General features: G+C 37.0%; 1 protein-coding gene across 1 annotated transcript in view; it reads right to left on the bottom strand.

Annotated features, from left to right (window-relative positions):
• DMAP1 (DNA methyltransferase 1 associated protein 1) overlaps positions 1-14,586 on the bottom strand; it is a 43,685-nt gene extending 29,099 nt beyond the window's left edge. Inside the window, exons 1-8 of the mRNA XM_083358458.1 lie at positions 14,529-14,586; positions 13,584-13,644; positions 12,119-12,229; positions 10,457-10,548; positions 7,944-8,139; positions 7,332-7,490; positions 5,797-5,964; positions 2,376-2,561 (exon numbers count right to left, since the gene is read on the bottom strand). Of these exons, the coding sequence (XP_083214584.1) occupies positions 2,376-2,561; positions 5,797-5,964; positions 7,332-7,490; positions 7,944-8,139; positions 10,457-10,548; positions 12,119-12,220 (903 nt within the window). The 5' untranslated portion in view covers positions 12,221-12,229; positions 13,584-13,644; positions 14,529-14,586. The remainder of the gene's footprint in view (positions 1-2,375; positions 2,562-5,796; positions 5,965-7,331; positions 7,491-7,943; positions 8,140-10,456; positions 10,549-12,118; positions 12,230-13,583; positions 13,645-14,528) is intronic.
• Between the last annotated feature and the right edge of the window lie 2,806 nt (positions 14,587-17,392).

The raw sequence follows: 17,392 nt of genomic DNA, 5'->3' as shown, positions 1-17,392 counted from the left end.
AGGGAATGAAACACACAAGAGAATTTCCTGATATCATGCTCAGACATTCTTACTTGTATCTGGACAAAACCTATGGTACTAAAGACATCAAATTCAATTTACTTAAGCAGCAAGTAAAGTAAAACCTCATTTTCTATGCAAAAAACCTGCCTCAATAACAGCAAACCAGTTATTCTGTCCTTGCTGAATACTGAACAGTAGCTAAACTAATCCCTTTAAATACCTGAACCCATATCAGCATGCCAAAATATGTTGGTGTTAATTAATTAAATTTCACACCCAGGACAATTTGCAGTCAAAACCAAAATAATGTTTTATAAAAATAGCAGGAAATATCAAATCACCTGGTGTGTATGCTAGATCCTGTATACTAAGCACTGTGGAGGCATTTAAACTTCTTTTTTAAAAGCCCCGATTTATTGGGTTTGAGATAATCTCAGAATAGTTTTAGACTAATTCTTACTAACTCCCCTCAACAATTTCCCATTGAATCCATAATGAAAATATAGGGCAAGTTGACTCCCTCCCCATTGTATAACCTGCTTTGCCACATCAGAGCAATTAAATAAATTGCTATACCTCACATGCAAGCATGAGCTGTAAAAGCTTCAACCTCAATTGACTCTTTGGTTAATGACTTCCCTTTGTTGAGATGATGCTGATACAGCCCTCAATTCAAATTGTTAGTTAAAATGCAATTTTTTTAATAAAAAAAGGAGTTTCCTGCTACAGTTGATAATTGACTCCTAATGGACTCTGTCATGGTTGAAACAGCACTTTTGCAATAACATAAACTGCCTTTAGGAATCTTGAGGTGTTTACTTCCATGCAGGCAATACTGTGGGAAGTAGCCAGATATACCTAAAGCAAGTTGAATGGCTACTTAATTCTACATGTACTAGAATAGAAGAATCTGTCTGGTCAGGGATTGAGGACTAAGAAGCTAAGAGAACCTCAAGCCACAGATTTCAAATTTTCGAGGTCTTAAATCTTAAGTCTACCTGGTGGATTTACAGATACAAAGCCAGTCTTGCTCACACACACAAAAAATGCATTTTCATATGACATTTGTGCTGAGGTCCCATCTTAATCACTGAAAGGCAGAATCTTCTCCAAATGATATGGCACGTTGCCATTCCACACTATCAAACAAAACAAAACAAAAAATAACCACAATCTTAAGATTATAAGTAAGATATTCAAGAATGATAGGTAAAAAGTGTTAAGACAGGCACTCAAGGTCAAAGTTGCTCCCTAAATTATCCAGTCTCATCTACCATCTGCAACCTTCAGGAAAATATTGTTCTGCAACTGGGAAGGGGTGAGGAGAAAAAACAGGCTCAGTGGCCTACAGAGAGGATTGCTTCAATTATTCTTTAACCCTCTCACTTATCCCGAATCTTAGAAACTCACTGTCAGCACTAGAGGAGATAATGTTTTTATTATCGATCATCTAACAATAAGTTTTCTACCTGGTAACAAGTTAGATGCGTTAGCAGTTCAGACTTTATACATTCCAATATGAATTGTTCTGGTCCTCCTGAGTTGATCAGAACAATTATCTTCTGGACTTCCTACTTTTGTGGTGCACATTTTAAGGGAAATCATCTTTAAAAGTACATTATCTGTGGTCTAGATTTAATAATAAGCTTAAGGATGTAATTAATTTTACATTAATATTAAATTGTATTAAATGGAACTTCTTTTTTCTTTCCTTGTGTTAAATTAGCTTTTTTCCCACTTTTTGTTATGTTTATTTGAATTGCTATACTGTTCTTTTCTCTCCGCATAACCACTATTTATTTGTATGAGTTGGTGCCTTGCCTATATTTCAATATTAACTTTTTTTAAAAAAGAAATGTTTCTGTTTATACAAAATATTTTATGTGTGTTTACTTTAAAATAAAATACATTCCAATGTTAAACAAGCATCTGTATATTAATTTTTTGAAAACAGGAAAGGAAGTAACCTAAATCAATGATCAAGCGCCGTTGTAAATAGACTGCTTCATCCAAGGTGTCCCTCAATTTTAGCATTCACACTTAACAGCTTAAAATTGGCATTTTTCACTCTCCACGTTTGTTGTGCAGAACGACACAGTGGAGAGCTATTTCCTGACTGTGTGTTCACAATGCCCCTTGAGAGGGTTTGTCTTAAGCCCACTTTATCTCCTTTCCAGCCTAGCAATTTCAGTTCTTTTCCTGCCATCTTAACTGTGGCCATACTGCAGCTTCCTGTGTGACTGCTTCAAGGACTGAAAAGAAACAAAACAAATTGCCCAAGCAAAACCTATACAGAAAACCAACCATTCCTGGCACTGAAACAGTAAGATAGCACCGTAAGAAAACGAGCAAGGGAAGTATAAGACGTTTACAGGTTTCTCGGTCTCTTTTTTCTGCGGCAGCTTTTTCTTAGGGGCCTTGCGCTCTGCACGTCTTTGTTCAGTGGTTGTGTCAGCGGCGGTAATGAGTTTTTGCAAATCTTGTGTCCGCTTCTCCCTCTCTTTCTTCCTAGCTTCAATTTTCCGCAACTCCTGGATTAGATATTCTTCTTCTGCCACCTACAAATGAGAAAGAGGTAATGCAGCAGGTTACGATGAGTAAAGCAATATTGGAGAGCCACCTAATGGCGACAATTTTATATCTAAGATTAGGAGCCCCTGTCCTATGATTTTCTAGGGAATAATAATAATAATAATAATAATAATAATAATAATAATAATAATAATAATAATAATAATAATAATAATAATAATAATAATTTTATTTGTATACCGCCCTTCTCCCGAAGGACTCAGGGCGGTGAACAGGGCAATACATGTTAAAAGAAAAAGAATACAAAAATTAAAAGAGATTAAACAAGATGCCCAAGAACTATAACAATACGTTAAAATACATAAAAAGCAATAAAACCCAAACCCATCACCCATCAGGCCAGGCCGGCTTGTTCGAACAGGTAGGTCTTTAGGTCGCGCCGGAAGGAGCGAAGGTCGGGCGCCATCCGGAGCTCAACCGGAAGATGGTTCTATAAATCCGGCGCGCCCACAGAGAATGCCCTCCCCTTGGGGGCCACCAGTCGACACTCTTTGACCGGTGGCACCCTGAGGAGGCCCTCTCTGTGGGAGCGCACTGGGCGGAGGGAAGTTGATGCCGGCCGCAGGTGCTCCCTGAGGTATTCCGGACCCATGCCATGAAGGGCATGTGTCCGAATATGTGTCTGTCTGCTTGTCTGTCTTTCAGTCAGTCAGTCAGTCAGTCAATTAATCATCTAGATACATGCTGCCTCAATTAAAAAAAAAATGACTCTGTGGGCAAACTATTTGAAAAAGATGATTTGCAATACCCAGGAATAAAGTAGCAAGCAGAAGCAACATGCGTTTCTAATCATATACACACAGAGATAGCCAAGAACAGTTCTCAAAGCTGCCACAGAAACCTGGCAAAACTGCAAGTACATCAACAAGTCAAAAAGTGGTGTTTTCTATGTACTCCAGTGCACTGCGAAGTACTGCTTTCAAATGCTCTGCATGCCCCTTGAAAGTAATGCTGCAAAGATCACATAACATATTCTTTTCCATACATAGTTACAGGTTTATGTGTATTATTCCCCTTTGGGTGAGCAATGTTATGTAAAGCACGTAAATGAAACAACAACTAAGCCAAATAAATTAAAAGCCTCAAGTTAAGAAAATAAATATAGTCTAATTTAGTAGACACAGCAACGTTTATTATAAGCTTGAATACTCCTAAAAGCCATATTTGCTTTCACATCTACTATATCCATATACTGTTTCATGCATTGCCATTTATACTTTCCATGCCTTCTCAGTCTTGTTATTTCTTTCAATCCACTCACTCTTCTTATTTGCTTTATGAATTTATATTGTAAGCTGCCTAGAATATAGAAAATTACTGTACACATAAAGAATTTTGCTTTACATTGTTTCCCTCTATATGATGAAACAATTGCATTTAACTTATTTTTAAGTTTCTTGTGATATACCCAACTCAATACATCCACTTGGGCAGAAGCATGTTTATTATATACAACATTTTTGCTTTTTTCTAAAGATTCATTCATTCATTCTTCACCGTACATCCTATACTATCTACTACCTTTCTACTAGCATTTTGTACACGTTAAAATTTCTTAATCCATTTTTTAAATCTTCAGTAAACATTCTATCAGGATCCACAGCTCATGTCCTTGCTGTAGTATGTATTTTAATCTTTCCTGCATTTTCAGATCCATCCTCCTTGTTGCATCATAAGGTCTATTAAACATTTACCGCAAATCATTCAAGTTGCTAGCCAACAACATGGCATTCTGTACATAGAAAAGTATTTACACACAGAGAGAGAAAACTCCCAAGCAACATACCTCTATCATCATTAAAAGCATTCCTTATACTTTTTCCATAAATATACTGAACACCAAGGAGGAAACATACATTTTGCCTTACTCTGCCAAAGAATAATAATTTGATAAGCATTCTATTTATTCTAACGCATGATTTCTACCATATACTGCCCTTGTCGCATTGATGAATTAACTTTCTACTCCACAATAATACAAAGCTATCCAAAATTCAGTTCAGTTTACTTAGAATTCTCAGTGGCCTGCTAGGACAAAGACTTGCCAAATTTTGATCATGTTGTCTCATCTACCTTTTTGATCAGAATCCTGCCAAATATCTTCTCAAGCACACTAATCCTCAGGTAGCTTTTGTACTCTTGCTTTGTTTCTCTTTATATAAATAATAACAGCACTCTCCTGAGTGTCAGGCAGTCCTCACATACATATTAAACAAGACCCACACCAACTATAATAAGGAAACTGTACCCATATTTTAACATACATTTTCAGAGAATTTATGACTTCTTTATCCTCACTTTCTTTCTTGTATACTAACCTCTATAGGGTTTGTTTTAATTTCACTCCTTGATATATCTCGTTTATTTGCATACACATTCCTAGAGACTTTTTTCCAATCAGGATTGTTAGCAAAATTAAGTAACAATTTCCAGAGCAGGTAAGAGGTAAGGCAATCCAGTGAGAGATTAACCTGCTTGTGACTGTTCTTCCTGTCATGGGGCTCTCCAGAAAATGATGGGAATGATCCTACACCTTATATTTAGTCCTTGTCATTGCAGACCCTTTGGGTGAGACTATTTTGCTGCCACTGTGCCCTTCTAACATGGCCTACCACGGCCATACATTAAAGGTCACTCAATTTGTTTTTTGTCTAGGCATGGATAAAAAAATGATCTGAAACTGGAGTGTTGAAGTTTCATCCTTTATGGGCAGATGGCTTTCTGACTGCTGTGGAATTTGGTATAATAACCTCTCCCCTACAGAGGGGAAGAACCCATTAGATACTATCCCAGATACCTAATGGATTCCACGGGTTTTCAGAGAACTCTTAAAAGTGCAGTACACAGTTCAACATTGGTTGCCAATTGAAATAGTAAGATACCTGAGGCTTTAGACTGGACTGAACTGGTCCTTGTGCATAAGTTTGCTACTGTTTCTTGATTTTCTGTGACGTCCAGGGAGATGAAATGACAAAAGAGACACCCAAACCCCAAAGGCAGAAAGACCTGAGATGATTAAGCCCAGAGTGACAATTTAGGTGGCAAAAAATAATTTTCCTACCCTATTTTACTAGCTGAATGCCTCCCAGAAGTCTTTGTAGAACAACAAATTTCTTTTTAGGAAAGGATGTTAATGATTTCAAAGGATAATAAAACCAACAACCATTGGCCACTGCTACTATTTTGGTACAAATTCATTACCTGTTCTGGTGTTCGGTTGTATAGCCTTTCTAATTGTTCCTTCCGGCGCCTCTCATGGCCAGCATCAAAGACGGGGATTTTCAGGTCTGTACCTGGAGCTGTACGAATATTGGCTAACTTTGCACAGATATGATAATAACGCTCCTTTAGGTCTTCTACTGACCGTTTCTTAGTTAAGAACCAGGGTTAAAAATAGAAATGATTAAGAGATTAGGGATAAACATATGTATGGGAAATTACTACAACTAGCACCAATATATTATCTGAACAAGGTTTACTGGTTGGTAGTATAAAGTTACATATGATGTCACACTATTAATTTAATGGTGAAAAGAAGAGGCGGTACATATTCTTTCCAATATTTAATGTTATTAAAAATGTACCTTTACAAACATCTTTATCATTTAGCATTTGTTCTTAGATATATGTATCTTCCATTAAGAAAAACATTGAAAAACTACAACGTGGACAATTCAAGGAATTAGAAACAAGAATATGAATCTGCCAAGGCTTCTATATTTCATTAAAACAACCATTCTCCAAAATTATCTAATCTGTGCAACTCTTGTTGATGCATATTATCCGATATTCTTCATGACCATTCAATTAAGATGGGCCCAACTGTGAAATGCCCTAAGGTGTTTGCGTAAGTTAGTCAACATCTTTTCTGCAGTAAAAGGCTAGGTTTGCAGGACATGCTAACATCACACAGTTTCATATTTTACAACTGTTGCTTTTTATTTTTGTCTGCAAACAAAGAAACAAAAAGCATTCAAATCTCACGTGAGCCCTTATACAATGTTAATTCCAGAGTTAAAGTTAAAATTTGGATTATAGTTGTGCATAATTTGGGGAGCCAAAAATCATTAACAGGGGAATGTGAATAAGTTTTCATTTGATGTTCGGTATTTACTTTTCCATAGGATGACCATTGGGCAAGTAATGGATTCTTAAAAACTTTTAAGTTACTCGGCACGTTGCACTAAAACAGCATTTATATAAAAGATATTAGTCAACAGAACCCTTTTCATGGCATCCTTACCTATAAAATCTACTCATAAGGAACAGCTGTAGTGCTACATGCGTTAACTTCAAGGTTGACTCAGCCTTCCATCCTTCCGAGGTAGGTAAAATGAGGACCCAGATTGTTGGGGGCAATTAAGCTGACTTTGTAATAATGCCGCTTGGGGTGTGTGTGTGAAAGCCCTAATAAGCAGGCATATACATAGAATGAAGGCTACTGCTAATGCTTGTAAGCCGCCCTGAGTCTTCGGAGAAGGGCGGGATATAAATGGAATTAAAATAAAAATAAAAAAAATAAAAACTTCATATTTTTCTTGTCATTATATCTGGAGACTGATTTCACATCGACACCTTCTATAGTTTTTGTAAAACTAAACCTCTCCTGGGTATACAGTTATCCCAGATAAATGGAAATGAAAACAGTAAGATGAAAGAAGTGGAGCTAGCACTGTTTCATCTTTTTACAAGCAGAACGTACATGTTAGAATGACTGAATGAGATTAGAGGCTTACTTTGAACTGCTGGTGATCATAGCGGTCATGAATGACCACAAAACGGAGGTCAAAACGTCGTGATAAGTCAAATAGGTGGTCTGTTTCCGCTTTTGTCCAGGCATCATCATGAAGGTACATTTGATATTCTTGCTCTGAATAGACTGGAACTTGTACTGTCTATTCAAAAAGAGAAAAGACTATTCACATCATAGGTTATTCTTACTCTTGCATATAATAGTTCCATCAAGCAGGGGACATCTTGAGGCATGGAACAGAAATTCAGGATAGAAATCCAATTGTTCCAAAAAAAAAGTTCCTCAGAATACCCTTTTTACATCTTTCCACCATTTTTATACTTCCTAAATTCAGTCAACATTTTGGCTGAACTTGAACAAGCTGTCTAAAGCAATGATTCAAAGACAAAAAGATGATGTGGAACATATTTGGGAACAAACGTTACGTAGCAGCCACGTAAATTACAGTAGCAGATCACTAAAAACTGATCTGAGAGTTAGTACTAGACAGAGCAAGTTAAAGAGTATTGGGAACTAATTTTTAAAGATTTTTATGCAATTCTATTAAGCATACCAATCCCGCGCACACAATATAGCTCTTATTAAATCTCCATACTTTGTTGAATCTGGCAAAAGGGTAATCCTTGCCCTCTTCTGCCGCCCTTCTCCAGTGGTAGAACATAGCACCATCTTTTCTAGCAGGGTTTGTGAACGGCATCCACTTCCAAGGTCTCACTTTCTTGGAACCAAGTTTTGCCTTCACTGTACGATAACCCTGCGTCGTGTCACTTGGTAAAAGAGGGGGTGCATCCCTGGGGAAAAAAAAATACAAGGTCTAAACCAAACCAATTGTTAGCATAAGGTTCAACGTATTGCCCACTCCATATTTTCCGAAGAATTAAAGACAACTTGAAGACAAGACAGCAATGCAGACCTTCAAATTATTTTATATAACCGGCACAAAATTTTAGCTAGGTGAATTTGGAAGTAACTTATTATGAAGTCCTGCAGGTGTTATTTTATGCAATGGCCAATCAAAAGAGCTTAGGAAGAATAATGTTTATTTGAATAGTCTTGCTCATATTGTTGACATTTGTTTATCTGTGTTTTAAGAAAATAAAAATAAGAAAATAAAGAGATGACATAAGAGAGCAAAGATGAGAATAAAGATGTGGGGGGAAAAACAGCTATACTGACAATGCTATTTATAGGAATGAATTTAAAAGTTACCTGATTGTATTATTTGTTTTTATTATACCCTAACAATTCATTCCCCATTTTATTTTACATATTTATATTATGATGCTATGGCTTTTTCTTTCTTTTTTTTCTGCCTTTGAGTCAGTTTTGAGTCCTGGTGTGTGTCTGGACAGGCTCCTGCGGTTTTCTTGGTAGCATTTTCAGAAGGAGTTTGTCATTGCCTTCTTCCTATGGCTGAGAGAGAAAGAGAGTTTGCCTAAAGTAACACAACTAGCTAAAGGTGGCCTACAACTCTCCATCTTCTGTTTCTTGCCTGCTGCTTTTAACCACTATATCAAACTGACTCTCTGTAACAGCTTAGCAGAGTCCAAATTCGCAGTATGGGATAAGCAAGTCCAATGCAGTCCATCATTGGGAGTAGGGAGTGATACACTTCATGTTTTTCCTTCAGAGGTACCCTCTTTGTTAGGACAAAATTACGTTTGAAATATCTACAAATGTTTTTGAGAAATTAGTTCTTGCAAAATTATAATAGCTTAACGTTCTCAGAAATCATGTTCCTTTTTTTAAAAAGGTAATTTGCTATTGACTAAAATGAGTGCTAGTCGTTTCTGACTCTAGGGGCCGGTGCTCATCTCCGTTTCAAAGCCGAAGAGCCAGCGCTTGTCCGAGGACGTCTCCGTGGTCATGTGGCTGGCATGACTAGACACCAAAGGCGCACGGAACGCTGTTACCTTCCCACCGTAGTGGTCCCTATTTTTCTACTTGCATTTTTACGTGCTTTCGAACTGCTAGGTTGGCAGAAGCTGGGACGAGTAACAGGCGCTCACTCTGTTACGCAGCACTCGGGATTCGACCCGCCAAACTGCCGACCTTCTGATCGACAAGCTCAGCGTCCTAACCCACTGAGCCACCGCGTCCCTACCAGGTCAATATAATCAATATTAAAATATAATGTTGTTCAGCATTATTTTCATACGAGGTTGCAAAATTTAAATGCCCCTAAAATATAAACTGTGTGTATGTGTGTGTGTGTAGATAGATATACAGATATATAGAGATAAAGATATGTAGATATAGATAGATATATAGATGCTGTTGCTGTTAGTTGCGAAGTCGTGTCCGACCCATTGCGACCCTATGGACAATGTTCCTCCAGATATATAGATAGATATAGATATAGATAAAACTATCAATGAGAACAACTCCAGATTTCCTTAGACAAACCAAATGAGTCTAGAATTGTTGGTTATGGAGACATATATATCAAAGCCTTACTTTTATTATAATATGAAAGAAGTGTAATTTTCACTTTTTGGTTCAATTGCTGTTTTTCTAATTAATAAATATACGTATGTAGCTTAAGATGACTAGTTTGGGTGGGGGAGAAAAAACTGATTTTACATTTGATAAATACCTCCCAAATTACAATTTCATCAGGCAAACAAGCTACACACTTAGTTTAATAAAATAAATTCAGAAATTATTTTAAAGAAGATATTAAATATGCTTCAGCTTTCATGCATGCCTTTTAAGATTTCTGCCAATGCTACAAATGAACCTCTCTCTATTTGTAGTTCAGAAGGGCACACAGGCTGTTCCCCACCAAGCCACAGAATCTCTTCAAAAGTTGTTGCTGAACTGAAAAGGATAAAGTTTTCTCTGCAACTGTTTTTATTGGGTATTATTACAGATTTCACCATTATAGAGATTAAGTTGATGTTTTTTTGTATTCTAAAATGTATCTTAAAACTTTTCAATAAAAAAAGTTGTTGCTGAACTGTAATATTTAATGTAACAGAAAGAAAAAGAATGTTATATGTAAAAGGGAGATCCTAGCAGTCTAATAATCTCTTAGGGGCATGACATCTAGGATAGGAAGGTGGGAAGGTGACTGAATGTATACTTACGTGGGGCAAACTTACTTACTTTTTATCAGAATACAACAGCGCATAGACTTCTCGGTGCATTCCTTCTGGTCTCTTAAATGTCAGGGTCTCTGATGATTTCTTGGATTTTTTCTGAAATAAAAAATATTTATTTAAATCATTTGTGGGAGCATTAATGTCAATTACTACAGTCGTTTGGGTTATTCTCCTTTTTTGAGTTCTTAAAGACAATGTTATGTACGGTATGTTTTCTTCTTATGCCTGTAATATTCTAAGCCAGTGGCTCCCAACCTTTTCTATACCCTGCACCCCTGGAACACTTCTGATATATTCTCACACTTCTTACAAAAGTTCCAAATAATGGCAATGAATTATGCATACACACTATAATTTTGAAAAACCAAGTTTTTGCACTCCCAGAATATCATCGAGCACCCCAGTTGGGAACCGCTGTTCTAAGCTGTGTTCTTGTATTCCAAGTTCCCCTGCCTGTACTTCCCATTTCATTTTTATTTCTTAAGAAGTAAAGCATGAGGATGTGGGGAGTTAGTGCAGATTCTAGATGCAACTGATTGATGGAGAAACGAATCTCTTTTGCCCCAGACCAATCACATTCCTTCTCATTCTAATAGCCTTACTCATTCCTTTTATTGTGCTGGGTACCCTTGTTCCCCTGCTGCCCCATAAGATAAAGATATAAAGACAAAACTGGAGATAAATATACAAATTAGACATTAGGAAGTGTATATAACTACAGAACTGTTCTATGAATTCCAAAATTATGATATGAAAAAATGCAGACTTTACGGAAAAAAACAGAATAAAATCTTTAATCCAGACTGATAAATCAATCAGAGGTCATACAAATGATGTATTCTAGTTCTAAGTACCTGTAATATTGCACTGACGTAAACACAATGGAGTAAGTACAAAAACAGCATTTTCTTTAGATATACAAATACATGAGGGCATCAGAATTAAAAGGCTAAAACTGTTGTTAACTTTTATAAAAACACATAAAAAATGTATTTCATTTTTATATTTTCTTTTAAATGCCCTCAAGGATAGAAGTAGCAAATTCCTTCAAGAGAAAATCATTATGATCCTGAATAACAACAAAATGCTATATGTTTAAAGAAAAAAATCCACTTTCTCAGGCCATTTTCTACATAATTTCTGTACAACTAGTCCTCCATTTACAACAATAGAACCGAAAATTTATGTTGCTAAACAAGACAGTTATTAAGTGGCTTTGCCCCATTTTATGACCTTTCTTGCCATACTTGTTAAGTGAATCACCACAGTTAAATGGATCTGCCTTCCCCAATGACTTCGCTTGTCAGGTCACAAAATGTGATCACATGACTCCAGGATAGTGCAACCGTCATAAATATGAACCAGTGCCAAGCACCCAAATTCTGATCACATGACCATGGGGAATGCTGCAATTGTCATTACGTGTGAAAAATTGTGATGTCCCCTTTTTCAGACCTGCTGTAACTTCAAATGGTCACTAAATGAATGGTTGTAAGTCAAGGACTAGCTTAATTGATAGCTCACACTATGTAATAACACATGATGGAGAATATCATGCATGTGTAGCCTCCAGTGTGTTTAAGAAGGACTCAATGGAAATAGAACAAAACCAAAAATGAAATTTTCCCCTTGAATACTTATTTCAATTAACCGTCCTCATCTGTACCTTATCAGAATTTATGATGTCTTTCTTATTAATAGTTCCTATGTTTTCAGATTCTGGGCCACCCAGTTCAAGTATATCCCGGACATCTGCTCCTGTAGCCATTCTGATTGTCTAAAATTAGAGAAAGGAAAGATGGGTTTTAAAAAAGCAAATAATCTTTAGCTAGACATCCATACACATAGAGTCACCTTTGCAAAATTAACTGCTTTCTTCACTCTAGATTCTCTACTAAATAACAGCTTGTTAGGTACCCAAAACATCTATTTAAAGAATATCAATTGTATCTTAAGCATCAACACATTTGCCATTTAAAACAGTACATGAAAATTGGAATTTGGATCCTGAGAAAGTCTTTCATTTAAGAAATAGCTTCCAGGCATTATTTACTAATCAAATTTATATAGCCGCCCATCTCACAGAAAGTGATTCTGGGCAGCGTATAACAAACCAATAGAACAATAAATGGAAAACAATCACTACGCAAGATCATTACACTGAAACTGTAAAAACAGAACTAAAGACATCCATCACCTGACGTCACCAGGCCTGCTGACATAATCAGGTCTTGAAGGATCTTCAAAAGTTCAGGAATGAAGAGGCCAACCTCACCTCGGGGAAGGAATTCTACAATGGGGCCACCAGAGCAGAAAGGCTCACCCCCCATCCCCCCCATTAAATTTGGATCACAGGCAAAATATAGAATTTTCTTCCACAGGTAGTCTTAACTATTCCTCCGCATCCTAATTTTGAATAATCCTCCTCATCCTAATTGTTACCCAGTCCAGATATCCCTTTTCTTAACCTTATGAAAAGAAACATCAAATCCTGAAACTCTGAAACAGGAGTAAATATGCTCAAATGTGTGAAAAAAACAACATTTAGTCTTTTTGTTACAAATTCTGCATATGCATGTTGAGTCTAACGAGAATTTTAAAAAGAGCTATTGCAAATAATAGCTAGTGATGTCTATGCTTCACCAAATGTAATAACAAGTCTATATAATTGTGAAACAATAACTTTATTAGTAGCAGTAGTAGCAGCCAAAACACTCATATCTGCAAGAACAACTAAGAGAGTTCATGAGGAAAAAGACAAGAAGCAAAAGACAGGTGTTTTTGGCTAGTTGAAATATTCTTACATTAAGTCAATATAATATTGATTTAATATAAGGATATAAGAATTCTTAATATAAGAATAAATATTAAGCCAACTAAGAAGACCAAGTTGCATCCAAATTTTCAGTTCTCCTAAACTCTTCACCATGAACAATATTAAACAAAGAAAATATATGTCTGAAGCTGACAAAAAAGAAGAGGTTATTAATATTTAATTCTTGACTAGAACAAAAGATTTTTAAAAAAATTTCCCCACCATCATCAGTTTTCCTTTGCTGAACGTCTTCTACGAGAAATAAAATGTTATTTTCTATTTTTATTTATAAAATGAGTGAGGTTTGTCACCTTACCTTCTGAAGTTACAAACACAAATGAATCTTTTTATACTGTCAAGACTGACACCATGTGTACCTAAGAATGAATAAACTATTCAGTAAAGACATCATATAAACATACTGCAACTCTACAAATGATCACAGTAATATTTCAAAAGGTATTAATTCTGTTCAATGAGTGAACATTTCCATCATTTGTTTCTAGATGTATTCACTGTCTTATAACCATAATACACCAGTCCATATCTATTTCTTTGAGGAAAAAGGCTCAATGAACTTAGTGAAACTGAATTTTGAGCAAACTGAAACAAAATAGTATTGACAGTTTTACAGCTGGTGCATATAAAACACAATAGAATTCTTAAACGTTCTTTCTTATTTTTCTCATTGTGATATCTTTTCTTTAAATTCATGTATTACTTTGGACTTTTTTTGGATTTTTTTTTAAAAACATGAACTTGCTAATCTTCGCGGGGGATCTAAGTGGAATTATTAAAAACTTTTTAAAAAGCACGGCACGTGATTGACTATAATATTGTTTTTATTAGCAACAGTGCATTGCTTTAAAATCGTATAGCCCTGTGACAGCTGGTCAGTAAATACGGAGTAACAGTGTAGGAGACTACATTTTACCATACACTCTGATTTATCCTACAGACATTTAATGCTACTCCATTTTCAGATTTCAAGGAAAAGAAACTAATGAACTAAAATAAGTGTTGTACCTATTGCCTCTCGAATTGTCTAAATTCTGTTCTCCCCAACTTTCCAACCCGAGAAGTTTATTCCTATTTTCTCGCCCTCGTCCATGTGTTATGGACTGACTATTCTCCACTAAGGAGTTCGTAGGTCGGCTGAGCCATTTTACTAACTCCGTTAATTTTATCTGTCTTAAGCTGTTCCTGATAAAAATCCTCCATTCCCACGCTTTCCCATCCCTTCACATTTCCCCATTTATACCTTCAACTTTATCTCGAGCCAGTCCGAGATCCAGACGAGCAGCGCCATAAACCGGCTGTGTAACATCTATAATAACCCTTCCAAGGCTACTTCCGGTCTCCGGTTCTCTCGCTCTCTCCCAGCACATTTCTTGAATAGCTTTCCTTCGATCCCACGATGAAGTGCAGCTCAAATCAAGACTCGGATACTATTTGCAACCTGTTTTGCTAGTTCCGGAGCCTATTTGCACCATAGCCATCGGTATCAATGTTGGGCTCTTTAAAAAAAAATAAATCTAAACGAAGGTCGATGGCGTTCGAAGGCGGCTATTTAATTAGCATCAAATTCACATGCTATTTTATACGAGTTATATGACAAGAGACAAAGTTAGTAATCAGTATCAAGAGTTTTTAGATTTACACTTCTTAATAATAATAATGGTGTCCAAGAACAGAAAGTCTATATTTGTATCATCCTTACGTCAGTACACTTTCTCTCCCGTTTCTTTGCAGAATATGCCGCCTGTATTTATTTATCCTTAAATAATTTATTCTTTGAAGCAAGCAGATCAATATTGGTTTGTAAAATAAAATGTCATAAAATCACAGAACCATTTAGGCTACGTTGTCTAACTCCCTGCTCAGTGTAGAATCCAGATTAAAGCAACCTAAATATTTGCACGCATCCGATGAAGTTAAGCCCTAGGTACCTCTGGAGCAGTGGTCCTCATACATTTTGGTCTCAGAAACCCTCTACTTTCTTTAAAATGATTGATCACCCTAAGAGCTTTGGTATATGAGTTATATCTATCAATGTTCACAGTGTTAGAAATTAAAACTGAGAAATTTTAAAACAGAAATGTCAAACACAAGGCCCGGGGGCCAGATCCGGCCCGCAAAGTGGTTTCATGTGGCCCGCGAAGCCATCCTGGAAACAGTGAGGGAATGGCCCCCACTGCCTTGGCCCTGGCCCAGAGACCCTCCTTCTGCCAGAGACCCTCAGATCTGCCCCACTCCTGCCCAGGACCCCATAGGCACCCTTGATGCGAACGATGTAGAGCTGGCCATGCTCACCCAGTAGGCCATTTGCACTCTAGCCACGCCCACCCAGTAGGCCATGCCCACCCTGGCCATACCTACCCGGCCCCCTGAGAGCAAACGCAGTACTGATGTGGCCCTCAATGAAATTGAGTTTGACACCCCTGTTTTAAAACATTTATTTTGTGGATCTGCTAAAAGGATCTTGAGGACCCTCAGTGGTCCCCAGTCCATACTTGAGAACCACTGCTCTACATAATGTAATGATGTAATGTAATATAAACATCTAGCATAAATATGTATGTCTATTGTTGAAAACTGCTTGTACCAAACAGAATTTTTCCCAAATATTCACCCATAGGGCTCACCCTTTTGTGCCGCTAAAAGCAGCAAGATATCATCTCATTGCTTTTTTAATGATGTCTCCTTCATCGCAGAGGCAATATAAATTTTAATTCAGCTTTTCCATTTTAAAATAGCACAGACAGCAGCAACTGTTGAGCCCCTTCTGAGCTGTACAGTATTCTCTCTCATCCAATCAAGAAACCACGTTTTGCTTACGGAAAGAAAAGTTTTAAACATCAAGTTGTTTTTTCTATTTCCAAAAATACTTTAAATTAAATCCACATTTTTTGAGTTGAGCATTCATTCACTATTGACATTTCATTTTAAAATTGAAATGTCTTTCTTTCTTTATTTGCTTTTTTGTTGTTTTACTCAATTTACAGGCTACTTGACTCCAAAGATCTCTTGGCAGCTTACATTTTAACAAGTAAGAGTACAATGAAATAATAAAAAAGAAAAAGATCAGGCATGTACAGAGGAAAAAGAACAACAAAATGTACCAACAGAAAATTATCAGGATCAGCCACCAACACCAGGTTTTTTGGAACATCATCAGGGTGGGAACCATATGGATGTCTGGGGGATGCTGTTCTAGAGGGCAATTTCTGCAAAGGAGAAGGAATGCTTCCTAGGACCTATTAGATGGCATTGTTTAATTTAAAAGATTTGGAATATGCCAACTCTGCTCAGTCTTAATGAATGAGTACAAATAGGAAATAGGCAGACTCACATATAACCAGGCCCCAGGCCATAAAGGCCTGTATAGATAACAGCCAGCATCTTGAATTGCACCTGGAAACCAAGTTGTAGCATTTTCAAGTGGTATTCAAGGGCAGCCCTATGTGGAGTCAGTCAGTCAGCTTATTACACTCTTAGAACAATTCAAACCCTATGTAAAGAATATTGCATTAACTGTAGTCTGTTTGTGACATGACTGCAGTATAAATGACAGTCTGAACGGCCCCCAAATCTAAAATTGGGTGCAATCGGTACACTAGGTGAATCTGTGCAATGGCCTTTTCGCTACAGCTCCCATCTGTTCTTTGAGCAGTAGCTTGAGTCCAGTGTGATTCCCAGATTGTGCATCAATCTTGAATGGGGAAGTGCAAACCCAACCAAGGCAAAAGATGAAAAATCCCCAGATCCAGGTACCCCAAATAACTACAACTGCTTGGTCTTGTAAGGAATGAGACTCGGTTTACAGTCATATCTCCCACTGTCCACAGATAAGCGGTCATGTGAATAAAATTTGGGCTGACTTGGGCCTATCTGCATTTAAAAGTGCCTTTGGGTTGCTGGCCTACTTATATATATATTTATTGGATTTATATACCGCCGTTCTCCCGAAGGACTCGGGGCGGTGTACAGGGCAATTAAAACACTTACTGCTGCCAGGAGCTCTGCAGCTCAACCCTGCCTACTACTCTGCCCACTGCAATGCACCCGATTAAGGTACTGTCCGTGGCCTCTTTTTTTTTTTTGCATCACCCTCTTTTGCAGCAG

This window comes from Vipera ursinii (assembly GCF_947247035.1).
Source record: "Vipera ursinii genome assembly, chromosome: 3".
Taxonomy (NCBI): Eukaryota; Metazoa; Chordata; class Lepidosauria; order Squamata; family Viperidae; genus Vipera; species Vipera ursinii.
This window is presented reverse-complemented; position numbering and strand designations above follow the sequence as displayed.